Here is a 24,328-nt window from a genome sequence, read left to right as displayed (position 1 = left end):
GAGTCACAGCATGGCACAAAGGAAGGAGCTCTAGACTAGTCTTCAGGAGGACTGACCCCTCACTTTGGGCAAGCCACAGGCCACCATACTCTGAGCCCCTGCATCCTGTTCTGTACCCAGCCTTTCTGGTATTATGAGCCACCATGCTACACACTTCCCTTTTTTTAAGTGAGAAAGCAGGATTTATTGAGAGGACAGAGACGCTCCCACAGTGGGAGGAGACCTGGAGAGTTGCCCCTACACACTTTTTAAAATGGCATCATGGTTCACCTTTCTCCACTCAAAATTGTTTCAGCTTTATCATCTCGGCACACACAGATGTGATGCGCTGTCTAACCCTGTGACTGTACCGTGATGCATTGATCCCTCCCCCTACTGATGAACACTTGTTTTCAAGCCATTCACGGTGACAAATGGTGCTGCCACGATCACCCTCATGGCTACTACCTCCCTGTGACCTACATGAGTTTCCCTAGAGGATACGTAAGTTGTGTATAATTACTTGTCTGTAATGTCCACACATTCTCAACTTCATAAACTTGCTAGATTGCTTGACAACATGGCTGTAACTTGTTTCCAGTTGCCCAGTTATGAATGTAAGATGGCATCTTGTTATTTAATGTACTTTTCCATTATATCTAGTGAGGCTAAGATTCTTTTCATAATTTATAGATGATTTGAGTTTTCTTTTTGAATCACATGTTCATATCCTGTGCTCATTTTGGTATTGGGTTATTTGTATTATTCTTTTGATTTGTAGGATTAGAAATGAATAAATTTGAATAATAATCCTTTGTTGATTATATGCATAGGAAATATATTCTTCCGGTCTGAAGTTTGTGCTTCACTTAGTTTCTGATGTACTTTTTAGCAGAAATTAGTACACAGAAGTTTTTATTTAGTTTTTGCATTTTGCTGTACTGTACTGTGTTGGCTTTATGTATATGTATGTGTTTGCTGAATCATCAGAAAGTAAATTGTATACTTTATGACATTTCTTTCTTAAAAATAAGGACATTGGGCAACCCCCTCTGGTCCCCTCCCACTGTAGGAGCTTTTCTGTCCTCTTAATAAATCCTGCTTTCTCAAAAAAATAAATAAATAAGGACATTATCCCATATAATCACAATATCACTATTGTACTAAGAAAATTAGCACTAATTCCCCAATACCATCTAATATTGTCATATTCAATTTCTTCATTTGACCCTAAAATGCCTTTTGTAGCTTGTTATCATGAACCAGGATCTAATCAAGGCACATATCTTTTTGTATTTCTTGAATCCTTTTAATCTAAAACAGCCCCTATATCTTGTTTTTCTCTCATAAAATTGATCTTTTGAAGAAACTGTGTTAATTGACTTATAGACTATTTGTTAAGTACCAGAATCTTGGTGAGACCTCCAAAAATGGTGCAAAAGTAATTGCAATTTCAGACCGTGAATTTTAAATCATTATAGCACATCTTTATTAACCAATATGGGAATCATTACAATTTACACATTTTTGCCAATAAGAAATAAGTTTTTTATTCCTGTAGTGTAAAAATTCATGCTTTGGGATTCAACAAACTCTTGGAAGGCATCTTCTGCATCCTGCTGGTAGTGGAAGCATTGTACCTGCAAAAAGTTGTCAAGATGCTTGAAGAAGTGGTAGTCGGTTGGTCAGGTCAGGTCAATATGGTGGATGAGGCAAAACTTCGTAGTCCAATTAGTCCAACTTTTGGTTGTGTGACATGTGATCAGGCATTGTCATGGAGAAGAATTGGGCCCTTTCTGTTGACCAATGCCGGCTGAAGGCATTGCAGTTTTCAGTGCATCTCACTGATTTGCTGAGCATACTTCTCATGTAATGGTTTTGCCAGGATTCAGAAAGCTGTAGTGGATCAGACCAGCAGCAGACCACCAAACAGTGACCATGGCCTTTTCTCGGTGTAAGTTTGGCTTTGGGAAGTGCTCCGGAGCTTCTTGTCGGTCCAACCACTGAATTGGTCATTGCCAATTGTCGTATACAATCCATTTTTCTTTGCACATCACAATCCGTTTGAGAAATGGTTTGTTGTTGTGTAGAATAAGAGAAAACGACCATTTTTTAAGCCTTCAGTCAGCTCACTTATTGAGCTTTTTCACCTTTCCAATTTGCTTCAGATGCCAAATGACCATAGAATGGTCAACGTTGAGTTCTTCGGCAAATTCTTGTGTAGTTGTAAGAGGATCAGCTTCGATGATTGCTCTCAATTGGTCGTTATCAACTTCCAATGGTCGGCTACTACTCTCCTCATCTTCAAGTCTGTCTTCTCCTTTGCAAAACTTCTTGAACCACCACTGCACTATACGTTCATTAGCAGTTCCTGGGCCAAATGCGTTGTTGATGTTACGAGTTGTCTTTGCTGCTTTACAACCCATTTTGAATGTGAATAAGAAAATTGCTTGAATTTGTTTTTTGTCTAACTTCATTTCTACAGTCTAAAATGAATATAAAACAAACAGCAAGTAATAAGTCATTAGCAAAAAATAAAAAATAAAGCAAGAAATGCACATTCAAATGATGTATAACATGCACACATTTATTTAAAAATGTATCCCAATATCAAACAGCCAATATCAACAATGCAGAAACCAAAATTACTTTTGCACCAACCTAATATCTAGCACTAATGTTTTAGCACGGTAGAGTTGAAAGTTTGGTTGAAAAAGTAGATTAAGATGACAATAGGCCATTTTCTCTATGAGTTAACAGGATTCGTTAATTAGCACATGAACTCTTTACTTTTGTCCAGGAATAGGGTTGATAGTCTCAGTTTATTTTTAATTTGAGAGTTTTCCCCTAGAAAAAGAAACATAAACTTGAATATCTTTTTGTCCTGGCCACCTGGCTGAGGGGAGACTGGTTGAGCCATGGTGGAAGCCTGAAAGGGCTTCCCAGAATCCTGGTGGGACGGGGGGATGCAGGCGGGACAGGACACGCAGTTTGACTTTGCGGCAACGAGTAGGGCTGGCACTGGTGTGTTGTCAGGTGGGGGTGGGGGGGCGGGAAGGAGGACGAGAGGCAGAGCAGGAAGGAGGTCAAATAATTAAAGGAGTTGGGAGTGTGCCACAGGAAGCGCAAGGGGTCTGGGTGGTGTCATTTTGAAGACCTCGGATCATTTTCCCTTGTGGCAGCTATAGAGGTCAAGCTGAAGGAGAGTATCAGAACCAAGAGACCTGCCTTGGGCCCATCTCCTGGTTGCCTAGGCGGTATTGAGGAGATGCTTAGGGCAGATGCTCCTCTCTAGTGAGAGGGTTCCGAGACCTTCTCGAAGGCGTTTCAATAAGGGGGGCTTAGTCACCCGTCTTGGGTTTCCCATGAGGAGTAATCCTAGATGGGGAGAGAGATTGGTCTTAAGAATGGTCCCCGAGAGCCCAAAAGAGAGAGAAAATGCAGAGGGCCCGGGCCCTAGCCAACCATCCACATCTTCAGCCAGCGTCCTGGGCGGAGGATCAGTGGAATTAGCCTGAGTATGTGGGTAATGAGTGAGAAGGGCATCCACTTAGCTCTCTGACCCACGCCCGAGGCAGCACTTCCATAGCGCAGAGGGCTCCAGCGCTTCCATAGCGCAGGAGGCTGCTCCAAGACATGCACTCAGGATACTTGGCCAAGATTTCCACAGAAGATCCCAGACCCCAGCAGGAAAAACTCTCTAGCAGACCAGAAAACAAGCCTCTCAGGTCACGTTTAAAGACTTCCTAGCAAGGAAGAGGGTGGTGCATAGACTCACCAGTGAGGATGTAATTTCTCACTGGAGAAGGCTGAGGTGACAAAGAGAAGTCCGTTTGATATTTCTTGTCACAGGTGATGAGATTAAGAGTGAGTAGTGACTGGGCTTGGGTGGTTTAGCCTGTAATCCCAGCACTTTGGAAGGCCAAGGCAAGTGGATTGCCTGAGCTGGCGGGTTCAAGACTAACCCGGGCAACTTGGTGAGACCTCATCTCTACAATAAATCAAAAATTAGCTGGGCGTGGTAGCACATGCCTATGGTTCCAGCTACTTGGAAGGCTGAGGCGGAAGGAGTGCCAGAACCCAGCAGGTCGACACTGGGGTGACTGTGAGAGTGCCACTGCACTCCAGCTTGGGCAACAGAGTGAGACTCCAACTCAAAACAAAAAAAGAGTGAGTAGTAAAGGAAAGGATTCAAGCACCTTGTCTCTCTCCACAGAGAGATTTGAGTTGGAAAAGAAGAGCGTGAGAGCGTAAGAGTGCAGCATATCTCAGTAGGACTTCCAAAAACATTAGGTTAAAATATCCCAGTAGGGGCCTCCAAAATGTTAGGTCTGTGATCCGGCGCTGCATAAAAGATGCAAAGAATTGCACAGAAGTTAGATTGGAAAATATCATTCATTTAGCAAGTGAATGAGAGAGAGAGGGGATTCACCTCCCCAAGGTAAGGAAGGGGGCCAAAGCTAGGGAACACTGCCTGGTCATAGCTCAATTGAGCACATGGCCTGACCAGTATTTGGCAAAGCAACGGCAACTGCCGTGTGAAGTTGAATGCCTTTTAAAACTTCCCTGTGACGGGAGCAGGTCGTTAAGGTGATCGAAGTGGTCTGCTCCACATCGTCACAGAGGGTACAGGTAAGCACAGGTACTGACGCCAGGCGTTGAATGGCAGGCAGATGGGTGGGCTAGTCACATGTTGCTGTGCTGATGGGGTCTGTGCCCTGAGGGTCACAAGGGCTGGGGAGGGGGTTGTAAAGCAATTATCAATAGCTACCTCCGAGAAACTGGTTCTGTCCTTGGCTAGAATTAGAGGCCACATTAAAGTGAAATGCTAGGAAAACATGACAGAACGAGGCAGTGTTAAAATGACTGCTCATTGGGTATACCGACTCCGTCTTTGTCCTTTCACTGTTCTAATTTCTGGATGTTCTCCTGTCCCCTGTACTACTTGGGTATTAAGAGTGGCTGCCCTTAGTCCTAAATTTATATTGGGATTAAGAGGTTGATTTTTTCTCTGTCCCGATTCCAAATTCCCAGGGAAAAGTTGGGATGGCCCATCTTGGCTTTGGCGTTCTATTGGTTTTCTATTGCTGCTATAGCAAATTACCATGATTTCGTGGCTCAAAACAGTGCAGATGTATGAACTTAGGGTACAGTCAGCTGGAAGTTGACACAGGTGTTCTTGGGTTAAAATCAAAGGGTCAGCTGGGCTGCATTCCTTTCTTAGGCTCTGGGAAAGAACCCGTGCCCCAGCTTTTCTGCTTCTGAAGACCGTCCACATTCCTGGCTTTGTGGCCCTGTCCTCCATCTTCAAAGCCAGCAGCATTGCATCCTTCAAACCATTCCTCTCTCAGATTTGTCAGATTCCAGAATCCAGGCTTCTCATGTCACCTCCACACTGTCTGCAGTTACTTGTGCCCTTTACTTTCTGGATGGAAGGAAGGATTTGACATTCAACTAGTGGTGTGCTGTGTTTAACAACTGGCTCCTGGGGAGAGGATAGCCCTGATTTGTAGTAGTTGCCAATTTTTGCCACATAACTACCTCCCTTGGCCAGTTTCAAGCTAACAACATAATTTCATCAAGCAGCAGGCTTGCAAACATTCCAAAAATGTAGCCATCACTCCAGCACACCATCACTTTTTTTTTTTTGATTGGAAAATATAGTTTATTTAGAAATTAGAGAGAAAGAGAGGAGAGATTTACCTCTCCAAGGAAGGAAAGGGGGCCAAAGCTAGGAAAATATGGCGACCACAGCTCAAAGAGCCACGTAGCCAGACCAGATTGAGTAAAGCGATGGCCCACACCACCTCTTTTCATCCTGCTGAATTTCACCTTGCTCAGCGCCATCCTGCCTGCTGTTGCCTGTTGGGGACAGATGTTTCCACGATCTTGTTTGCTTTGTTTTCACAGGGGCTGTACCAGCTCGCCATGGATATTATAGTAATGACCCGAGTGTGCAAGATGTTCCGCCAAGGCCTCGGGGGATTCCGGGAATATCAAATCATCGAGCCTGTTCACAGAGAGCACCCTATCTTCTCCTTCTGGGATGTAAGCAGCAGGGCTCAGCAGGAGTTTAGGGATTAGGGGACCCAGTAAATAGCACCCCACTTCCCAACCCAAGCTCAGAACCAAGTGGAAAAAAAGAGGGCACAGAGGATGGGAGACTCGACCATCACCCTTCTTAACAACCAGACTTATCCTGGAGAGGGTGACTCACCTCATCAAGCAAGAGGGTGATACCAGAATTCAGCACTGAACCCTAGAGCTTGGTAGCCTCACATGCCTGGTCACAGGCCACGCTGGACCAAGGCAAGCTCCAGGGAATGGCAGAACCTGCTGCCCCACATGCATGGCCGCGAAAGGCACAGCAGGACATGGGCTCAGAGGGAAAGACAGGGAGCACTGCAGCCAGGGCTCAGAGGGAAAGCCAGGGACTGCCAGGCCCAGGGCTCGGAGGGGAGGACAGGGACTATCACGCCCAGCTTCTCCCTCCGGATTCATTCCTTCTCGGTGGAAGGAGAGAGGCCAGGAGTGTTCGACTGTTCCACCTCCTCCATGTGGAAAGGAACACCAGCAGTGGGAAGGAACGCTCTCCATTTTGAGGGTGATCAAAAGACCCAGAAAAGAATCCAGGATGCCCGGCAGAGCTGGGCATTCTGAAAACCCATCAACTCCACTAGCACCTCTACTTCTTGTTTACACTCCACTAAGTGAAAGAGCGAAAGTGAAGGGCCCTGTTCACTGTGATGACCTTGCTTTCCGGTTTCATACAAAGTCCCAATTTAGAACATTTTATCCCCGTGGTGGAGCATGACCCCTTTTTTGGCTCAGAGAAGCTGGTCACCATTCTGTTAACTTGTTATATCCCTAAAGATAGCTTCATTACTACTTGGTGTGATGCCCAGGGCTTCAAAGTCTTCCCAGCTAACAGCTGAACAAACTCCATCCATTTGCCTGTTGTGACAACAGTGACTGGATCCAGCTCCCCACCCCCTGCATCTAGCAATTTTCCCATGAAATTTTCCCACATGGTTTCTAACAGATAGTGACTGGAGAGAGGGGCATAGGACGGTGACGGGGGGAAGGGGCCACCTTAGACCGGCTTCTATGGGACTAGCGGGTCATAGAACTAGTGTGTATAGCTGAGTTTAGGTCACAGCAGGGAGGAGGGGCTTGTGGGCCAGCTGTCAAGGAAGGACACACCCCATCTAAAGACGTCCCAATTCATAGACTGGATTTTAAAACACTCTACTGGCCAACCCAAACAAGGCTGCACTCCTGCGGTTGGGCTGAGATGAAAAAGGGAAGGGATGGAGACCTGAGAGAATCAGGTTAGTGGAAACTAAAACCCCCGTTTCCGGGGCCCATTGCTTCACCACTGCACACCATTCTGATTCCCAGAGTGGTGTGCAGTGGTGAAACAATGGGCCCCGGAAACAGGGGCTTTGGTTTCCAGAAGACCTGAGCTGAGGCATAGCGCAGTCAGAAGCTGAAGATGCAGAGCCAGCCTTGTCATCAGGGGAGTGTGAGGCTAGACCTGACCACATGGGCCAGCCAGAGTGACCTTGAGCACTTGCAGAAGCCTTGCAAGGGCAGCCTCAGAGGGCCATGGCCGTCAGATGGGGGGAGCCGGGACAGGTCTTCAGTAGAGTGTAGATCTGGATCTTTCCGAGTATTACCTCTTTCCTGTGGTGACCTCCCTGAGAAGCACCACCTGGATCCACAGACAGTCAAGGGGTGGTGGGAGGGGAGACAGGGCCCCGGGAGGGCCCCAGGGCGGCATGAGGTGTGCTGCGTGGAGGATGGGCCTAGTTCGGCCTGGGGTGGTGGCAGGGCCTTGCTGTCCCTTTCCCTCTCCCTCACCCCTTCTGCATACTTCCCACCCTTGCCACACCCTCCCTCCATCTGTCAGAGATGGAGCTGGGTTAGCTCATCCCAGGTCACTTACGGCTTCTCCTCCAGCCACACTCTAGACGTAGACTTGGATTTGCCCCAAGTCTTGGGTTTGGATCCCAGCTGGACCGTGGCCTTGCTGTGTATCCTTGGGTAGGTTCCTTCCCCACCTCAGGTCACAAGCAGGACTTGAAAAAACCTGCCTTGCCTGATGATTAAACGGAGCTCGACAAGGGAGGCGCCCCACTCTCAGCGCTTTCGAGGCCCTCGGCAAGGGGTGGCTTCATCTGTTTCTTCTTCCTCTGCATCCCTCCATCTTCCTCCTTCTCCCTCCTCCGCCCTCTTGTTGCTGCTTCTCCTCTTCCTTTTCTCTCCGTTCTCCTTTTCTGCTTCTCTTTATTCTCCTTTCCCTCTCCCCACCCCATGTTCTCTGTCTTCATAGTTGTCAACACTGGACCCACGCCTTGTGCTGGGCTGGGGCTTTTGAACAGGGGTGGGCACAAAAGGGCCCATGGCCAGGAGGGCTCCTGCCCACTCCAGGTCCAGCACACAGAAGAGTTTTAGAGGGGAAGTTTTAGGGATGGTGTCGCTGATCCTCCCTCCTCTCCTTGCCTCCTTTCTTTCAGAAAAAGAAGCAAGGCCGAATCACATTTGACACCCTGGACTTCATTGCAGAGGAGGTGTGTACGGCTTGGTCCTGGCTGGGGCGGGGGGCTTCTTTCTACACTGGGGCCTGGAAGAAGCCCTTGCCTGGGTGTCAGGAGAGCTGTCTCTGTCTAGGCTCTGCCACCAAGCCAATGTGTCACCTGAGTTGGCCACAGGGTACTTCACCTATAAAATAGCTGATCTTGGGGACCTCTGCCAGCCCTGTGAGTGCTCAGGACAGTTGTCACTGGATAACTGAGCAAAGCCAGCTGGGAGCCTTCCTGGGCTTGGACCTGTGGGGCGACTACAGAAGACAAAGCAGAGGATGTGAGAGCACAGATGGAGAAAGATTCCAGGTGCGGGAAGAGTCCTGGCCCAAGTGAATTCTGGTTCTGCCTTGAATTCTCCCAGAGGTGCTGGCTCACCTATCACACTGAGTGTCAGATGCCCTTAAATTCTAGCTGGACCGGGCGCAGTGACTCATGCCTGTAATCCCAGCACTTTGGGAGGCAGAGGCGAGAGAATTTCCTGACCCCAGGGTTTCAAGACCAGCCTGGGCAACTTGATGAGACCTCATCTCTACAGTAAATCAAAAACTAACTGGGCATGGTGGTGCACACTGTAGTTCCAGCTACTTGGAAGGCTGTGGTGGAAGGATCACCTGAGCCCAACGGGTCGAAGCTGTGGTGTTCATGAGCATGCCAGCGCACTCCAGCCTGGGCAACAGAGTGAGACTCCAACTCAAAAAAAAAAAATCTAGCCGGACACAGTTGCTCATGCCTGTGATCCCAGCTGCTTGGGAAGCTGAGGTGGGAGGCTCACTAAGGCCAGGAATTTGAGGCTGCAGTGAGCTAGGATTGCACCACAGCACTCCAGCCTGGGTGACAGTGAGACCCCTCTCTAGAAAAAGAGTCTTCTTCTGACGAGGGGATGCTTTTATATCTGTACATGCTTTGGTCTTTGTGGTTCTCAGTCTCATCACTGTTATCTTCCTGGCTTGCCCTCACAGTATCCTGAATACCAAATTACACTTTATAATCCAATTTAAAAGTTAAAGGAGTCTGCCTATTTACAGGGAGGACTGAAGTTCTCACCGGTGCAGACCTGGCTTGATCCTGACCTGGAGTAACTATGCTGGCCTTTCTCTCAAGGAAGGGAGAGAGAATGGCACTTTACAGCTGGTGCCAGGACCCCTTGGGCCAAGCCCTGCCCATCCCTTCTCCTCTTGGAGCCTGGGGAGGGCTTCTGTGGCTAGCCCCTCCTGAGCACAGTCTAAGTTCTCATGCCCTTTGTGGATGAAGCATAATCAGTTAAGTCATCCAAATTCTGTGAGTCTTCAACTTTCCAGACTAGTCCAAGTCTGACATTGGACACTGAATGTGACCCTGCGGGGGGCCAGCCCCTGCAGATATCGGGGGTCCCTGGTAGGAAAGAGTTTCATCCTTCAGACAAGAGAAAGGAGGGACCTGAGAGCCGCAGAACTGTAGGGATGAGAGCGGTGTTGGTGCAGCAGTGGAGGGAGAGAAAAGGGCACGGAGGGAGGACTGTTATAGGCAAGACCTGAGGGCGACTCTCGACTGAGTCATGTCTGATCTGGTTCAGCACAGAAGAGTAGAGACTCAATTTAGAAGCCTGCCCTTTGAGTCACTACTGATGGACACGAGGTTTGTCTGGGGTGATAAGAAGATCTAAAATAGACTGTGGTGATGGCTGTACAACTCTGTGAATACACTAAAAGCCACTGAATTGACATTTTCAATGGTGACTCATGATATATGGATTATACCTAAATAAAACATATATATAACATATACACACATTTATTTATTTATTTATTTTTTGAGTTGGAGTCTCACTCTGTCCCCCAGACTGGAGTGAAGTGGCCGCTCCCAGCCACCACAGCCTCGACCTGCTGGGCTCCAGCGATCCTTCCGCCTCAGCCTTCCAAGTAGCTGGAATTACAGGCATGCGCTACCACGCCCGGCTGATTTTTTGATTTATTGTAGAGATGAGGTCTCGCTGCCCAGGTGGGTCTCGAACCTGCGGGCTCAGGCAATCCACTCACCTCAGCCTCCCAAGGTGCGGGATTACAGGCTGAGCCACTGAGCCCAGCAATATACACACATTTATACATTCATAACTTGCTCCTCGGCTCAGCACTTTGGATTCTGACAGGAAACTAAGTCTCAGTATAGTCCATATTGGGCCTCTTAGAATCATAGACTAATTTGTTGTAGTGACTGTGAGACAGTGGAAATAATGGGAAAATTTCAAAAACATTGCTTAAAAAAATTGAGCAAGGCCGGGCGCAGTGGCTCACACCTGTAATCTCAGCACTTTGGGAGGCAGAGGCGAGAGGATTGCCTGACCAGCCTGGGCAACTTGGCAAGACCTCTTCTCTACAATAAATATAATTAACTGGGTGTGGTGGTGCTCACCTGTGGTTCCAGCTACTTGGAAGACTGACGTGGAAGGATCATGTGCGCCCAGCAGGTCGAGGCTGCAATGGCTGTGAGTTCGCTATTGCACTCCAGTCTGGGTGACAGAATAAGACTCTGGCTCAAAAAAAAAAAAAAAAAAAACTGAGCAAAGAAAAGCAAGTTGGATAAATGATGTCTATAGTCTGACATTTACATAAATTAAAAAAAAAAATCCTGCCAGGCCCTGTGGCTCATGCCTGTAATCCCAGCACTTTGGGATTACAGGAGGATTGCTTGAAGCCAAGAGATTGAGACCAGCCTGGGCAACAAGGAGAGATCTCTTCTTTACAATGAAATTTTAAAAATAACCAGGTGTGGTGGTGCATACCTGTAGTCCCAGATAATTGCAAGGCTGAGGTGGCAGGATCGCCTGAGCCCAGCAGGTCAAGGCTGCAGTAGCTGTAGTGTGTCACTGCACTCCAGCTTGGGCGACAGAGTGAGTCTCTGACTCAAAAAGGTAAACCCTGGTGGTGGGAAGCAGGTCTAGATTGTGGTGTGTGACCAGGGGATTTTAACATCTGTATTGTTTTGAATCTGCTTTATGGAAGAAGGAGTCATATATCATGTTATTTTCAAAACTTTTGCTAATACATAAGAAAACAACAGGAAACACGTATGTGGATGGTGATTTCTGAGTGGTGGGATAATAGGCAGTCACTTCTTCTTGACCCTTCCTGTCTGTTGGAGGGGCACAGGGAGTGTAAGGAGAGTGGTGAGAAACTGTGTTTGAGAAGCAGACAAGGGCCCGGTCTCCTGGGCCCTGTTGGAAGTGTATTCCGTCTTCTCCATCCCAGACATTTTCTTGATCCCCTAAGGCAGGCCTAGACCTGTGTCTGGTTGTGAGGAATACTGGGGTACATAACACCCCAACCCTGCTATTGAGGAGCCATTCATTAGAGCCGAGCCCCCATGATGTAATCACCTCTTCAAGGTCCCACTTTTTAATAATGTCGCTTTTCACTGAGATTTCCATGAGTTTTGGAGGGAGCACTCACACCACAGCAAGAGCCTGCAGAATGCTGAGGAAGGTGCCCTGGTGTCTGAGCTAAGAAGATCCACTGGGGACTCACTGAGAGTGTGGCTGCATATGCGCTGATACCAGAATGATGTGAGGCAGCCATGTCCGTGTGGAAATTCAGGGGAAGAACGTTCCAGGCGGACAAAATGGCCCAAACAAAGACTCAAGACAGAACCAAGCTTGGCACATGCTAGGGATAGGTAGAAAGCTTGAGAACAGAGAATAGAAGGGAGAAGTAGGAGATGCAGTTGGAGGGAAGCCATGGGGGTATTAGCAATGAAGGCACCCCTTCCCCAGCAGTGAGAGTGTGGGTGAGTGGGTAGATCTGCCCACACACTGGTCCGTGAGTCCTGGCTCACTAGGGAAGAAGAGGCTCCGAGGACAGTCTCTTTGTTTCTTGGTCTCCTGTAACACACCGAGGTCTAGGCTGAGACAAGGGCCAAAGTCTTCTCTGACTGCAGTGTGCGTGTGCTCAGGGGATCGATCCTGCAGGCCCCTGGAGCCCAGGGAGCCCTGTATAGCCTGGGCAGGTCCATGAGCAGCGTGGCAGGGGGTGTATATGAACAGTGCCTGGCACACAGTGAGCACTTGTCACACAGCAGCCACTGTTGTCCAGGGAACAAGAAAGTGAATAAGAGGAGTCTGGGTGTTGCCAGCTGGCCCATGGGGAACTGCTGGGTCCTGTGCCTCTTGTCACTGTGGCCCTCTCTCCCCAGGGCCACTTCCCACCAAAGGCCATTCAGATCACACGAAAGAAGCCTTCCTGGAGGACAGAGCAGGAGATCCACTCCCTCTGCAACATCATGCAGGTTCTGGCTAGCTACCGGAACTACGAGGAGCCCTTGCAGCTGCTTCTAGCCAAGATCATGCGCTTTGAAAGGTCAGTGAGGGTCACAGCCCCTGACTCCCGGGCTGGGGCTAGGCTGGGCAGGGGGTTAGGGTGTGAAGTCTTCTGTCAGCTCATCTCAGTGCCCGCTGCTTCGACCATAGCACGGTTTGTCTTACCACTTTTGAGAGACTCCATAGAATTAAAGAGCTGTTAAGTCGGAGAGGATCTGGTAGGAACCAGGAAAGGATCTGGTCTGAATCCCTAATTTTTCAGAAGAGAAAACTGAGGCTCAGAGGGAAAACTGGCTCCTCCTAGGTCACTGAGACAATAAGTTGCAGAGCTGAGACTCAAATCCAGGCCCTGAAAGCCAGAATGGATCCCAGAAGACTGTATTGTATGTAGGACGGTGCTTGCACAGGTCTGTGAACTTGAGTAAGAATTATCTCTATTTTACATTTGTATGCCTAATCCTGAATTGTATCCCACATCTTTAAAAGAAAAAAAAAAAAAGAATTATCTCTATTCTCATTAACTTCTAGCTGAAACTTCTAGTTCCATCATGAGTATAGGCAGCAGACCACTGTGATATTAGCCATCCCTGTGGCTTTTTCACTGAAGGAAACCACAGATATTTTCTTTCTTTTTTTTCAGTCTGAGTCTCACTCTGTCACCCAGGCAGGAGTACAGTGGCATGCTCATACCACCACAGCCTCCACCATTTGAGCTCAGGTGATCCTTCCACCTCAGCCTTCTGAATAGCTGCCACTACAGGCGCACGCCACCATGCCCAGTTAATTTTCTGATTTATTGTAGAGACGAGGTCTCGCCAATTGCTGGGCTGGTCTCGAACCTATGGGCTCAGGCAATCCACTCACCAACTGTAATTCTTAAGACCTTATTCTATACATTTAAAACATTATTCCATGAAGCCTTTGCTGGACTGTCAAGGGTCCATTGTCCAAGAAGTACCATGTAAATACCTTGTACTAGAAAAGTCTAAGAGGTGCACGTGGAGATGTTGCCATTTCTGGCCATCTCAATGGCTTCAGAGAGTCAGGCTTATCTTAAAAACCCAGGATGTAAGGTGTGTACCCTAGTTTCTGTGTGAGGTCATGGCCTAAGACATGCACAACCAACTGTAGGTAAAGGCCCTTTATGGCCAGTGCAGGATGATCCCAAGTGGGGGATTGTTCTCCAGCTGGCTTGATCAAGAGTTTCACAGAAAAGATTGTGTTTGCACAGGTAGATTTGACAGGTAGAGGTGTAGACAGGGCATTCCAGGCAGAGGGAACCACGTGCTTTCTTCTGGCCCAGTGAAGAAGAGCGAGTCACCGCTGTCTGTAAACTAAGATTCCATGCCAGGCAGAGTGGCGTCACGGAAGGACAAAGAGTCATGGAGGTAGATGCTCTGGAGTTCGATGCCAATGTGACCTCAGGCAAGCCACTCAAGCTTTCTGAGCCTCAGTGTCCTCATCGGTGAAATAAAGATGACAATGAGGATCTTATTAAGGATAGCAATGAGATTTGGGGGTACATGAGGTGCTGAATTCTGAAACCCTTTGCTCATTGTCAGTTATTTCTGGGACTGGGAATGGGCAACTTAGACAGGATTCTCCCAGTTGCCAGTATCAGAGAGTCCAGCCCAGGGATGCGGGTGGCTCCTGTATCTGAAAGTCCTGCGATAGTTCTCTACGTTGAGGCTGGTTGGAATTCAGGGAGCAGTGTCCTCAGACCCAGTGTCGGTCTGTTTCTGTCTCTTGGCACTTTATTCACGTAAGCCTCCTGCTTGGCCAGATTCCTCCCTCACAGCGGCCAGATGGTACTGCAGTCACAGCTCCGGACGACCATCTTTCCAGCTTGAGTCCTATGGAACTCCCCCAAGCCCCCCGGGTCCTATGGAACTCTTTCCAGCCCCCAAGTCAGAGCTTCGGGGTTAATTCTTTCCAAACCATATTGGCTCTGCTTGAATCATCACTGGAGTCAAGATTGTTTGGGAGTTGAGAAAAAGGGTGGGTCCCCTGGAGCAAAATCAGTGAGCAGTTGGTGGCAACTGTGACCAGATGCTTGACCGCAAAAGCAACAGATACCTGCTACAGAAGATTCAGTCTCTAGCTCTGGTTTGATTGTGGCTCACTGTGACCTCCAGCGCATCACAGGCTCCCTGGGCCCCCTTTCCTCTTCCCAAAAATGTCGACTGAGCTTGATAATCTCTGAAGGTCCTTCTGGCTCTAGCCCTAAGAGTTTACTCTTGAATGAACACTGGCCTGTGCTCCCTTATCTTCAAAATCTCATTCCCTAGCCAGTATTTCCACCTTCTTCCAACTAGTTGCTGTCATCCAGGGCATGTACTCTTTCCTACACTGATACGGATTCCAAGCTGATACTATCCTCCGGTTTGTACCTGATCAAGCCCACAGCCAGAAAGGAGTCTGAGGCTACTGACTTCAGCCTGATGTGGCCCTTTGGTCCCTTCCCTCAGGAGTTTGCCACAGGATCATGAGGCCAGTGGCTGCTGTAGGAGCTCAGAAGACGAGACAGTGTTGTGGTCAAGGAAGGCTTCCTGGAGGAAGTGGGATCCAAGTTCCTGAAATAATCTGAATTGGTGGAGAGGAGAGGAAGGCCCTTCTAGGCAGGGGGAGCAACCTGGACAGATTGAAGGAGCAAAGGGAGTATATTCTTCCCTGAGCAGAGTGTTGGTTCTGCCAGTGAGTCAAGAAGGAACGGGAGGTGGCTGTAGAGGGGGGAGGACTTGCTGAGGGCAGTGCTGTGAGCTCAGCGTTTGGGAGAATGGTAGCATCTTGGAAAACATAAGCCTAACATTGGGACACTTCTGCAGTGGGGCCACTCATCAGACCTGGCAGAGACTAAAGGGCCGTCTTGGGGGTTTCCCACATCTCCTGGGTAAGATCTAAACTTAAGCCGGGCTCGGTGGCTCAACCTGTAATCCCAGCGCTTTGGGAGGCTGAGGTGAGTGGATTACCTGAGCCCGTGGATTTGAGACCAGGCAACTTGGGGAGACCTCGTCTCTACAATAAACCAAAAAATTAACCGGGCATGGTAGCCCGCGCCTGTAGTTCCAGCTACTCGGAAGGCTGAGGCAGAAGGATCGCCGGAGCCCAGCAGGTCGAGGCTGCACTGGCCAGGAGCGTGCCACTGCACTCCAGTCTGGGCGACGGAGTGAGACTCCAACTCAAAAAAAAAAAAAAAACAGGCAGATGAGCATGCCTAGAAAGAGACAGATAAATGGTCTTATTACAATCCCTAGTCGCTCACTGCACAGCTGGACACCCTTGGGTTAGAGATGCCTAGGCTAGAGTGAACTAGGATTTAGTTCCTAAACTCACAGGGAAGTTTCTGTATTCCATATGCTAGTCCAGATCTCACTTCTTTCCATATTCATTCATTTCCTTCATTCATTCAGTCAGGTAAACAAACACTATCTGTGTCTGTTAAGTATAGTGAACACCACAGATTTTGCTTTCAAAATTACTTGCATACAGGAAGTAAAATGGGTTGAAAAATGCTTGACGAGAGCCAGGCACAGGCTCATTCAAGAGCACAGAGAAGGGGCACTTAGGCCAGGTCAGCAAGGTCAGAGGAGGCTCTAGCACTATGACTGAAAAGAGTAATCCCAGTGGACAAGGAGATGGAAGAATATCCCGGGCAGAGGGCCCAGCATGACCAAAGACTCAGAGGTAGCCTGCAGGGTGGCAGATTTCAGGGAACGACAGTAAGCTTCATGGGAGCGGGAATGGGAGTGGGTAAGTCAGGGGAGTGGGGGGAGTCAGGGAGAGGTCAGGGGAGTGGGCGGAGAGAAGTTTCTCCAGTTCATTCATCAAGGGGCTTTTTGAGTTGGCGTCTCACTCTGTCGCCCAGGCTGGAGTGCAGTGGCACGCTCACAGCCTCGACCTGCTAGGCTCAGGTGATCCTTCTGCCTCAGCCTTCCAAGTAGCTGGAACCATAGGCATGTGCCACCACACCCAGCTAATTTTTTGATTTATTGTAGAGATGAGGTCTTACCAAGTTGCCCAGGCTGGAGTGCAGTGGCACGCTCATGGCCACCACAGCCTTGACCTGCGGGGCACAGGCAATCCTTCTGCCTCGACTTTCCAAGTAGCTGGAAATACAGACACATGCCACCATGCCCGGCTAATTTTTTGATTTATTGTAGAGACAAGGTCTCACCAAGTTGCCTAGGCTGGTCTCCAACCCACGGGCTCAGGCAATCCTCTCACCTCGGCCTCCCAAAGTGCTGGGATGACAGACATGAGCCAACGCACCTGGCCTCATCTGCCTTTTAAGACAGGAGAAACTGAGGCTTAGAAAGGGGAAATGAGTTGTCCAGTGTCAATAGCTAAGGGCAGAAGCAGAATCTGTAGACTGGTCTGATGTTCCCACCAACGTTTCCGCCATGCTCCCAAACCTTTGGCTATTCTACTGACCTGACCATTAGTCTCAGCATGCGTTCCCTCATTTATTCCACTGCTGTTCACTGAGCATTTACTATGTGCCCAAAGCCAGAGTGAGCCAGACTGGCAAAGGCTGTGCCCCAGGAAGCTGTGGTCTAACTGAGGCAGCAACTGGACTGGTGTTGGTGATGGGACCCAGCTTGGCAGGCAGGGCGAGGCTGTTCTGGAGATCCTCTAGTCCAAGTCTGTGCTTTCACAGCCCAGAACCCAGAGCATACCTGTCCAGAGCTCCTCCCAGCACGGATCATCCCTGTATTCCTACCAGATCACCTGGCCATGGTCTTCTCCCAGGTTTGGTCGCAGGCGTGTGATCATCAAGAAGGGACAGAGGGGCAACAGCTTTTACTTCATCTACAAGGGCACAGTTGCAGTGACCAAGGACGAAGACGGCAGCAGTGCCTTCCTGGACCCCCACCCGGCATTGATGCACAAGGGTGGCTGTTTTGGGGTAAGCCCAGGGGAGGGACCTGGCTCCCCGCAGTGGGGCAGAGGGATGACAGGACTCCTGCTACAACCTCTTGGCCAGGCCCATGCTGCCTCGTGCTCTGTGCAAGTCACTGCCCTGCTTGGGCCCCAGCGCCCTTGCCCGTCCAGTGCTGGTTGAGTTGGACCGACGGCTTCAAGGCCAGCCTCCTGGTCTGTGATGCTGAAGATGTGTGTTCCCTGCTTAGCCCCTTAGAGATGCGTGATTCCATAGCCAGGCCTCTCCAGCGTCTTCCCCTCTGGTCTGTTCAGCCTGTTGCCTTTTTTTTTCAACAAGCAGCAGATGAAAAGTGAGGGGGAGTGGGCCCCTGTGGAGAATGCACGAGGGTGTAAAGGGGTCCGGGGACCCCACAGTCTGGGGAGGAGACTGAAGCAGGGGAGATGTGTGTAAGCTGAAAGCGGGAAGCTGGGAGTGGCCTCACACTCACTTTTGCCCCATCCACCCAATAGGAAATGGGCCTTCTGCATGCTTCAACAAGGAGGGCCACTGTAGTCTGTATGGAAGAAACGGAGTTCTTGGTTGTCGACCGGGAGGACTTCTTTGCTAATAAGCTGGACCAGGAAGTTCAGAAGGATGCTCAGTATCGGTTTGAATTTTTTAGGTAATTCCATCTTCGTTCAACATCGTTCTTCCCCTTTTGTGTTAGGTGCATGGATTTGTCCTAGGCCTGGTGAGAAACATACTGGATGCTGTTCTATCTGCGTAGAATGCTCTAGAATACACACCTCCCACCCCACTTCTCTGGCTAGTGAATTCCTATGATACGCTCAGGTCTCAGCTCCAGTACCCTTCCTTGTGGGATAGTAATAGTGAGAAGAGCTGACACACATGGAGCTCTGTGGGTCAGCCAGGACGCCAAGCACTTTGTAGTCACGTATAATCTCACATTCAGTCCCATGGGGTTGTTTGTCTTGTTCTCACCTTCTGGACAAAAGGACCAGGGCTCAGGAGGATGAAGTGCATGCATGTCTGGTATAGAAGTGCCAGGCTTCCCCACTCAACCTTATTGACCAACCCACTTACCTCACCCCAAAATAGAAAGGGGGCCCCATCTATATTTCTGTGGCATCCTGTGCTTCTTTAAAACTCCCATCCACAGTATAATTTTTTTTTTTGAGTTGGAGTCTCACTATGTCGCCCAGACTGGAGTGCAGTGGCACACTCACAGCCACCCCAGCATCGACCTGCAGGGCTCCAGCGAGCCTTCTGCCTCAGCCTTCCAGGTAGCTGGAACTATAGGCATGTGCCACTATGATGCCTGGCTAATTTTTGATTTATTGTAGGGACGAGGTCTCACCAAGTTGCCCGGGCTGGTCTTGAACCTGCAGGTTCAGGCAATCCACTCACCTCAGCCTCCCAAAGTGCTGGGATTATAGGCTGAGCCGCTGAGCCTGGCCCACACTATAATTCTTGACTGCATAATCATGACTTTAGAGTTTCTATGCCCTGTCAGACAGGAAGCAATATGGTGGCAGGAACCAGGTCTGTCTCTCTTACTGTTGCCTCATGTTGTCACTGTGCAGACACATGCAGGTGCTCAGCAAATACATGTTGGATAAAATAAATAACAGGATATAAATAATTGCAGCCATGTGTGGGTCAGAAAGTAAGTGCCTTAACTGTGGGACGATATTTATTTAACAAAAAAGCAGACCGCATACAGGGCAAGATATTTTTGTTTGTTTTGGGTACTTACTTACATGACAGACCACATAAGGATCACTAAACTAAGTCTCATTTAATTATTCTTTAGTTGTTTGCCTTTATGCAAAAGAGCGGAAATCTCATGCAGTGTCTGTACTGGCTCTGAAAATCCCAGATGTAGAGTTGCACAGCCATGAAGAGGTGTCATGGCAGAGGGGTCTGGCCTCTGTGGCTAAAGGGGGGGGGGTTGGTTCGTGAGGGGGATAGGCCAGGAAAAGGAGGGATTTAGTCCTGAAGGTGGGGAGTGGCTCATTTTTTCATACTGTGGAAAAATAGGTCTCATTCCAACCTTGGCTCTTGGGTGTCTCAGCGGTGTGGCCCTAGATAGGTCATATCATTTCTCTGAGCTGTGGCCTCCTGCTCTGTCCAGTGGGGATACTGATACCTCTCCCCCAAGGTTGTCGTAGGAAAGAATGAGATGAAAACGGGACGTGTGTGGCCCAGTGCTTGGCACGTAGTAGTTCTTCCATGGCAGCCCCGCTTTTCTTCTGGTGCCCCTAGACTGTTGTCCCTGACATGGCACCAACCCTGCTCCCCTTTGGCATCCTGAGTCCAACTCAGCACTCCCACTGAGGTCTGGGTCACCTTGAGTTTCCCTGAGGTAGCCCTGAGTCAGCCTGCCAGTCAGGTGAGTTCTGCGCCTGTAACTGTTGGAGCTGAGAAATAAGATGATGGTGGCAGCACCATGGAGCTGCCTGTGAGGGAAGGCCGGCTGGGATTCGTGTGGTGGAAGTCAGGGGAAAGGGCAGTCGCCGTGGACGGGGCCTTTAACCACAAGGAGCCACAGCACGGCATGGAGAGGGGCGTCCAGACTTGTCCCACCCCCAGGCCCGGGGCTGAGCAGTTGAAGCCAGTAGGCCAGAGGGTGGCAGGGGCGGGAGTGAGCTGCCCAGAGCAAAGGTGGGGTCAGAACTGCCAGGCTGGGAGACAGGACAAGTGGGGAGGGCGGCAGGGATGGAGCAAGGGGAAGGTTCCCAAAGGAGAAGCAGAAGTGAGAAAAGCCCAGGGCTGGATCACCTCAGGGGCCTTTGTGCAGCAGCCAAGGGGAGCTTGGCTGGAGGGGAGGGCCTTGGCTGTGGAGCAGGTGACAGCGGGCAGGGGAGGGGCTGCAGGCTCAGTGGGGGCCTGGGACAGGGTCAGATTCTCCACCCGAGACTTCCACAGCAGTGTGTGTCCTTTCTGCACGATGCTGAGGTCTGGGCACCTTGTGAGGGAAGGTGGTGACTTCTAACAGGAAGATGACTCTGTTTGGATTGTGGTCTGATGAGAAGCTCTGGCAACTTGTAGCCCTGGGGAAGATCGAGAAGTTCTCCTACGGGCAGCTGATCTCAAAAGACTTCGTAGACTCATCCTACATCATGTTTATCAGCAAGGTGAGACTCTGGGGGCTGGGCTGGGGTGAAGCTGGGAGGAGCGGCCTGAGGCGGTGCCCTGTGGGTGGGCAAGCAGCGTTTGAGCCCCATTCTGTGACCTGCTAACTCCCCTCCTTTTCTGGGTTTCCTGACCCAGCTGTAAAAGACATGCCTCCCTTAGAGGGTGGCAGGGAATTGAGGATACACAGCTATTGTGTTGGAAAGAAGACCAAGGGGTACTCCCTCCTCGAGCTCATATGCATATTTATTTACACATAGATGCATATTTAAATTTTGCATGTGGCTCATGAATCTTTTATTATTATTTTCTTTTATTTTTTATTTTTGAGTTGGAGTCTCACTCTGGTCACCCAGGCTAGAGTGCAGTGGCACATTCACAGCCACTCCAGTGTTGACCTGCTGGGCTCTGGCAATCCTTCCACCTCAGCCTTCCAAGTAGCCGGAACTACAGGTGTGCACTACCATGCCCGGCTAATTTTTGATTTATTGTAGAGACGAGGTCTCACCAAGTTGCCCAGGCTGGTCTTGAACTCATAGACTTAGGCACTCCACTTGCCTCAGCCTCCCAAAGTCCTGGGGTTACAGGCTGAGCCACTGAGCCCAACCTATTATTATTTTAGAGATAGGGTCTCATTCTGTCACCTAGGCTGGAGTGCAGTGGCACAATCAATTATAGCTCACTACAGCCTCAAACTCCTGGGCTCAAGTGATCCTCCCACCTCAGTAGCTAGGACTGCAGGAATGCGTCACCATGGCTGGCTAATTTTTATATTTTTATGGAGATGGGATCTTGTTATGCTGCCCAGGCTGTTCTCGAACTCCCAGCCTCAAGCAATCCTCCCACCTCAGCCTCCCAAAGGACTGGGATTATAAATGTGAGCCATCATGTCCGGCTAGGCTCTTGAATCTTCATGATGCCAGATTCTCTTTTAAAATATAATCTTTAAATTGTAAAAGTGATATGAGCACATTATAGAACTTTCTTGAAAGAGGAAATAAATCACTCACAAACTCATCAACTCAAAATCGAGTTTCAAAAGTGGAAATTTTTGGTACTATAATTTTTTTTGCAAGGCAGACTTCATTCAAAGGGGCCATGGGAACAGGCATAGGAACCACTGCCATGGGGTCTTACAGTCAGGGAGAGACCAGGCTCAATGCGAGTGTCACAATTTTTATGACCCCTGGCGCAAACTGCTTTCCAAGAGGCGGGATCCTCCTCCTCTAGCTCCTGGTATGTATGTTCTTGTTGATGCCGCCACCAGCAAGTCATTCCTTCATCGGTTTTCTAATTCACAGGTGGCAGCTGCTGCCTCCCTGAGGATTTTTTTTTTCATTTTTTCCCCTTCTTTATTTTAATGATGTGGGATACAAGTCAAGATTAGATACATAAGTGTGGTCTACATACATGTAGACTCACCTGGTCCTCACTTCCCTGGCGTAGGACCAGGTGCCCTCAGTGATGTTATGTGCCCCCACCCTCCTGGCAGTGTCCCACGACTGCTGATCCCTCACATCATTTTGTAACTGAAATGCCTACTGATGTTTTTTCCACTACCTTTTTAGTTTTATTTGGTTTTGCTAAAAATTTTGAGTTATAATATGTTAACACAATCATTCACTGAGGATTTAATTTATATTTTTTCTGGTTACTAGTGAGATTTTTTTTTTCTTTGAGTCAGAGTCTCTCTCTGTCGCCCAGGCTGGAGTGTGGTGGCATGCTCACGGCCACCACAGCCTCAACCTGCTGGCCTCAGCAGCCTTCCAAGTAACTGGACAGGCACACGCAACCACGCCCAGCTAATTTTTTGATTTATTGTAGAGACGAGGTCTTGCCATGTTGCCCAGGCTGGTCTTGAATCCCTGGGCTCAGGCGATCCTCTTGCCTCTGCCTCCCAAAAGGCTGGGATTATAGGTGTGAACCACCAAACCCGGCTTCTAGTGAGATTTATCATGCTCGTTTCCATCTAAATTTTGTCTTTTGCAAGTTGCTTTATGTCCTTTGCCACCTCCTCTGTCGGTTGATAATAAAATCTAGCATTGATCGAGTGTTTACTCTGTTTCACCTGCTTAATCTCATTTCAGTCTCAATAACCCAAAGGAGGTTGGTATTGTCATTATTCCCATTTTACAGAGGAGAACACTGAGGCACAGTAAGGTTAAGTCACCATCCGAAGTCACACAGTTGATGAGGGTCAGAGGCAGGGTTCAACCCAAGTCTTACTCCACAACTTTTCTCAGGAGCTGGGATTTGGGATTTTTATTTAAAAAACAAAAATTGACAGGTTGACCCTTCTGTCAGTTTCTAACAGGTTAAGCCACCACAGTTATTTGTTGAGTTTTTGTCAAGTTCATGACACACTGGTCCAGACTCTGGAGGGATACAAAGATGGAAAAGATTGATTTTCTCTATATGTCTCCTCCACTAGAGTCCACACATAGGCAAACAGATTAATCAATGCCAAGCACCAAATGATTGGCATGAGCTCTGCAAGTTACAGGAACTCAGGAGAGGGAACTATCTAGAGGGAGGCTTTAAAGAAGGCTTCCTGGAGGAGGTAAGGTGGGAGCTGAGCCTTGAAGTGTTGAATTATTAGACAAAAGGAGGGAGCAATGCTGGTAAAGTGCTGGAGCGGCTCGTGCCGGCCCATGGAGCTGATGGTTAAGTGTTCAGGAATTTTGCAAGTTGATAAGCACAATAAGTATTAAAAACTAGGTTATATAAACCTGCAATTAAATTCACTAAATTGAAATCAAGGACCTAGGATTGGTGGCGTACGCCTGTAGTCCTAGCTACTCAGGAGGTGAGGCAGGAGGATCACTTGAGCCTAGGAGTTCGAGTCCAGCCTGGCAACATAACAAGACTCTGTCCCTATTAAAAAAAAAAAAAAGAAAAAGGAAAGAAAACAAGAGAAAGAAACACAGCAAACTTACCACTTCCTGATTGTGTGCCTCTCTTCGCACTTCCACATTCTGTGGCCTCACGGGGGCAGCCTGCACTCAGCCATGGTGGCAGGATTTAAACCATGGAATGGGTAGACACCAGAGTGATTTATAACTTTGGTTTTGTTTTGTTTTGTTTTGTTTTATTGAGTTGGGGTCTCACTCTGTTGCCCAGACTGGAGTGCAGTGGCCACTCCCAGCCACTGCAGCCTCAACCCACTGGGCTTTGGCGATCCTTCCGCCTCAGCCTTCTGAGTAGCTGGAACTACAGGCACATGCTACCATGCCCGACTGAGTTTTGGATTTATTGTAGAGATGAGTTCTTGCCAAGTTGCCCAGGCAGGTCTCAAACCCATGGGCTCAGGCAATTCACTCACCTCAGCCTCCCAAAAGTGCGGGATTACAGGCTGAGCCACCGAGCCCAGCTTTTGATTTATAGCTTTGTTGAGTGTCTTGGGAAAATGAAAAGAGAGAAGGTTTATAATGCAGATTAAATTAGGGAAAAGTGGGC

At 48.8% G+C, this 24,328-nt stretch overlaps 1 protein-coding gene across 1 annotated transcript in view; it reads left to right on the top strand.

Moving 5' to 3' along the window:
• CNBD2 (cyclic nucleotide binding domain containing 2) overlaps positions 1 to 24,328 on the top strand; it is a 67,128-nt gene that overhangs the window by 281 nt on the left and 42,519 nt on the right. Inside the window, exons 2-7 of the mRNA XM_008074339.2 lie at positions 5,890 to 6,027; positions 8,499 to 8,552; positions 12,732 to 12,895; positions 17,605 to 17,761; positions 18,247 to 18,398; positions 20,736 to 20,874. Coding sequence (XP_008072530.1) covers positions 5,890 to 6,027; positions 8,499 to 8,552; positions 12,732 to 12,895; positions 17,605 to 17,761; positions 18,247 to 18,398; positions 20,736 to 20,874 — 804 coding nt within the window. The remainder of the gene's footprint in view (positions 1 to 5,889; positions 6,028 to 8,498; positions 8,553 to 12,731; positions 12,896 to 17,604; positions 17,762 to 18,246; positions 18,399 to 20,735; positions 20,875 to 24,328) is intronic.

Source organism: Carlito syrichta, unplaced genomic scaffold (assembly GCF_000164805.1).
Source record: "Carlito syrichta isolate Samal-C Ts95f unplaced genomic scaffold, Tarsius_syrichta-2.0.1 Scaffold316401, whole genome shotgun sequence".
NCBI lineage: Eukaryota > Metazoa > Chordata > Mammalia > Primates > Tarsiidae > Carlito > Carlito syrichta.
The sequence above is the reverse complement of the archived record's forward strand: the minus strand, read 5'-3'. Positions and strand labels throughout refer to the sequence as shown.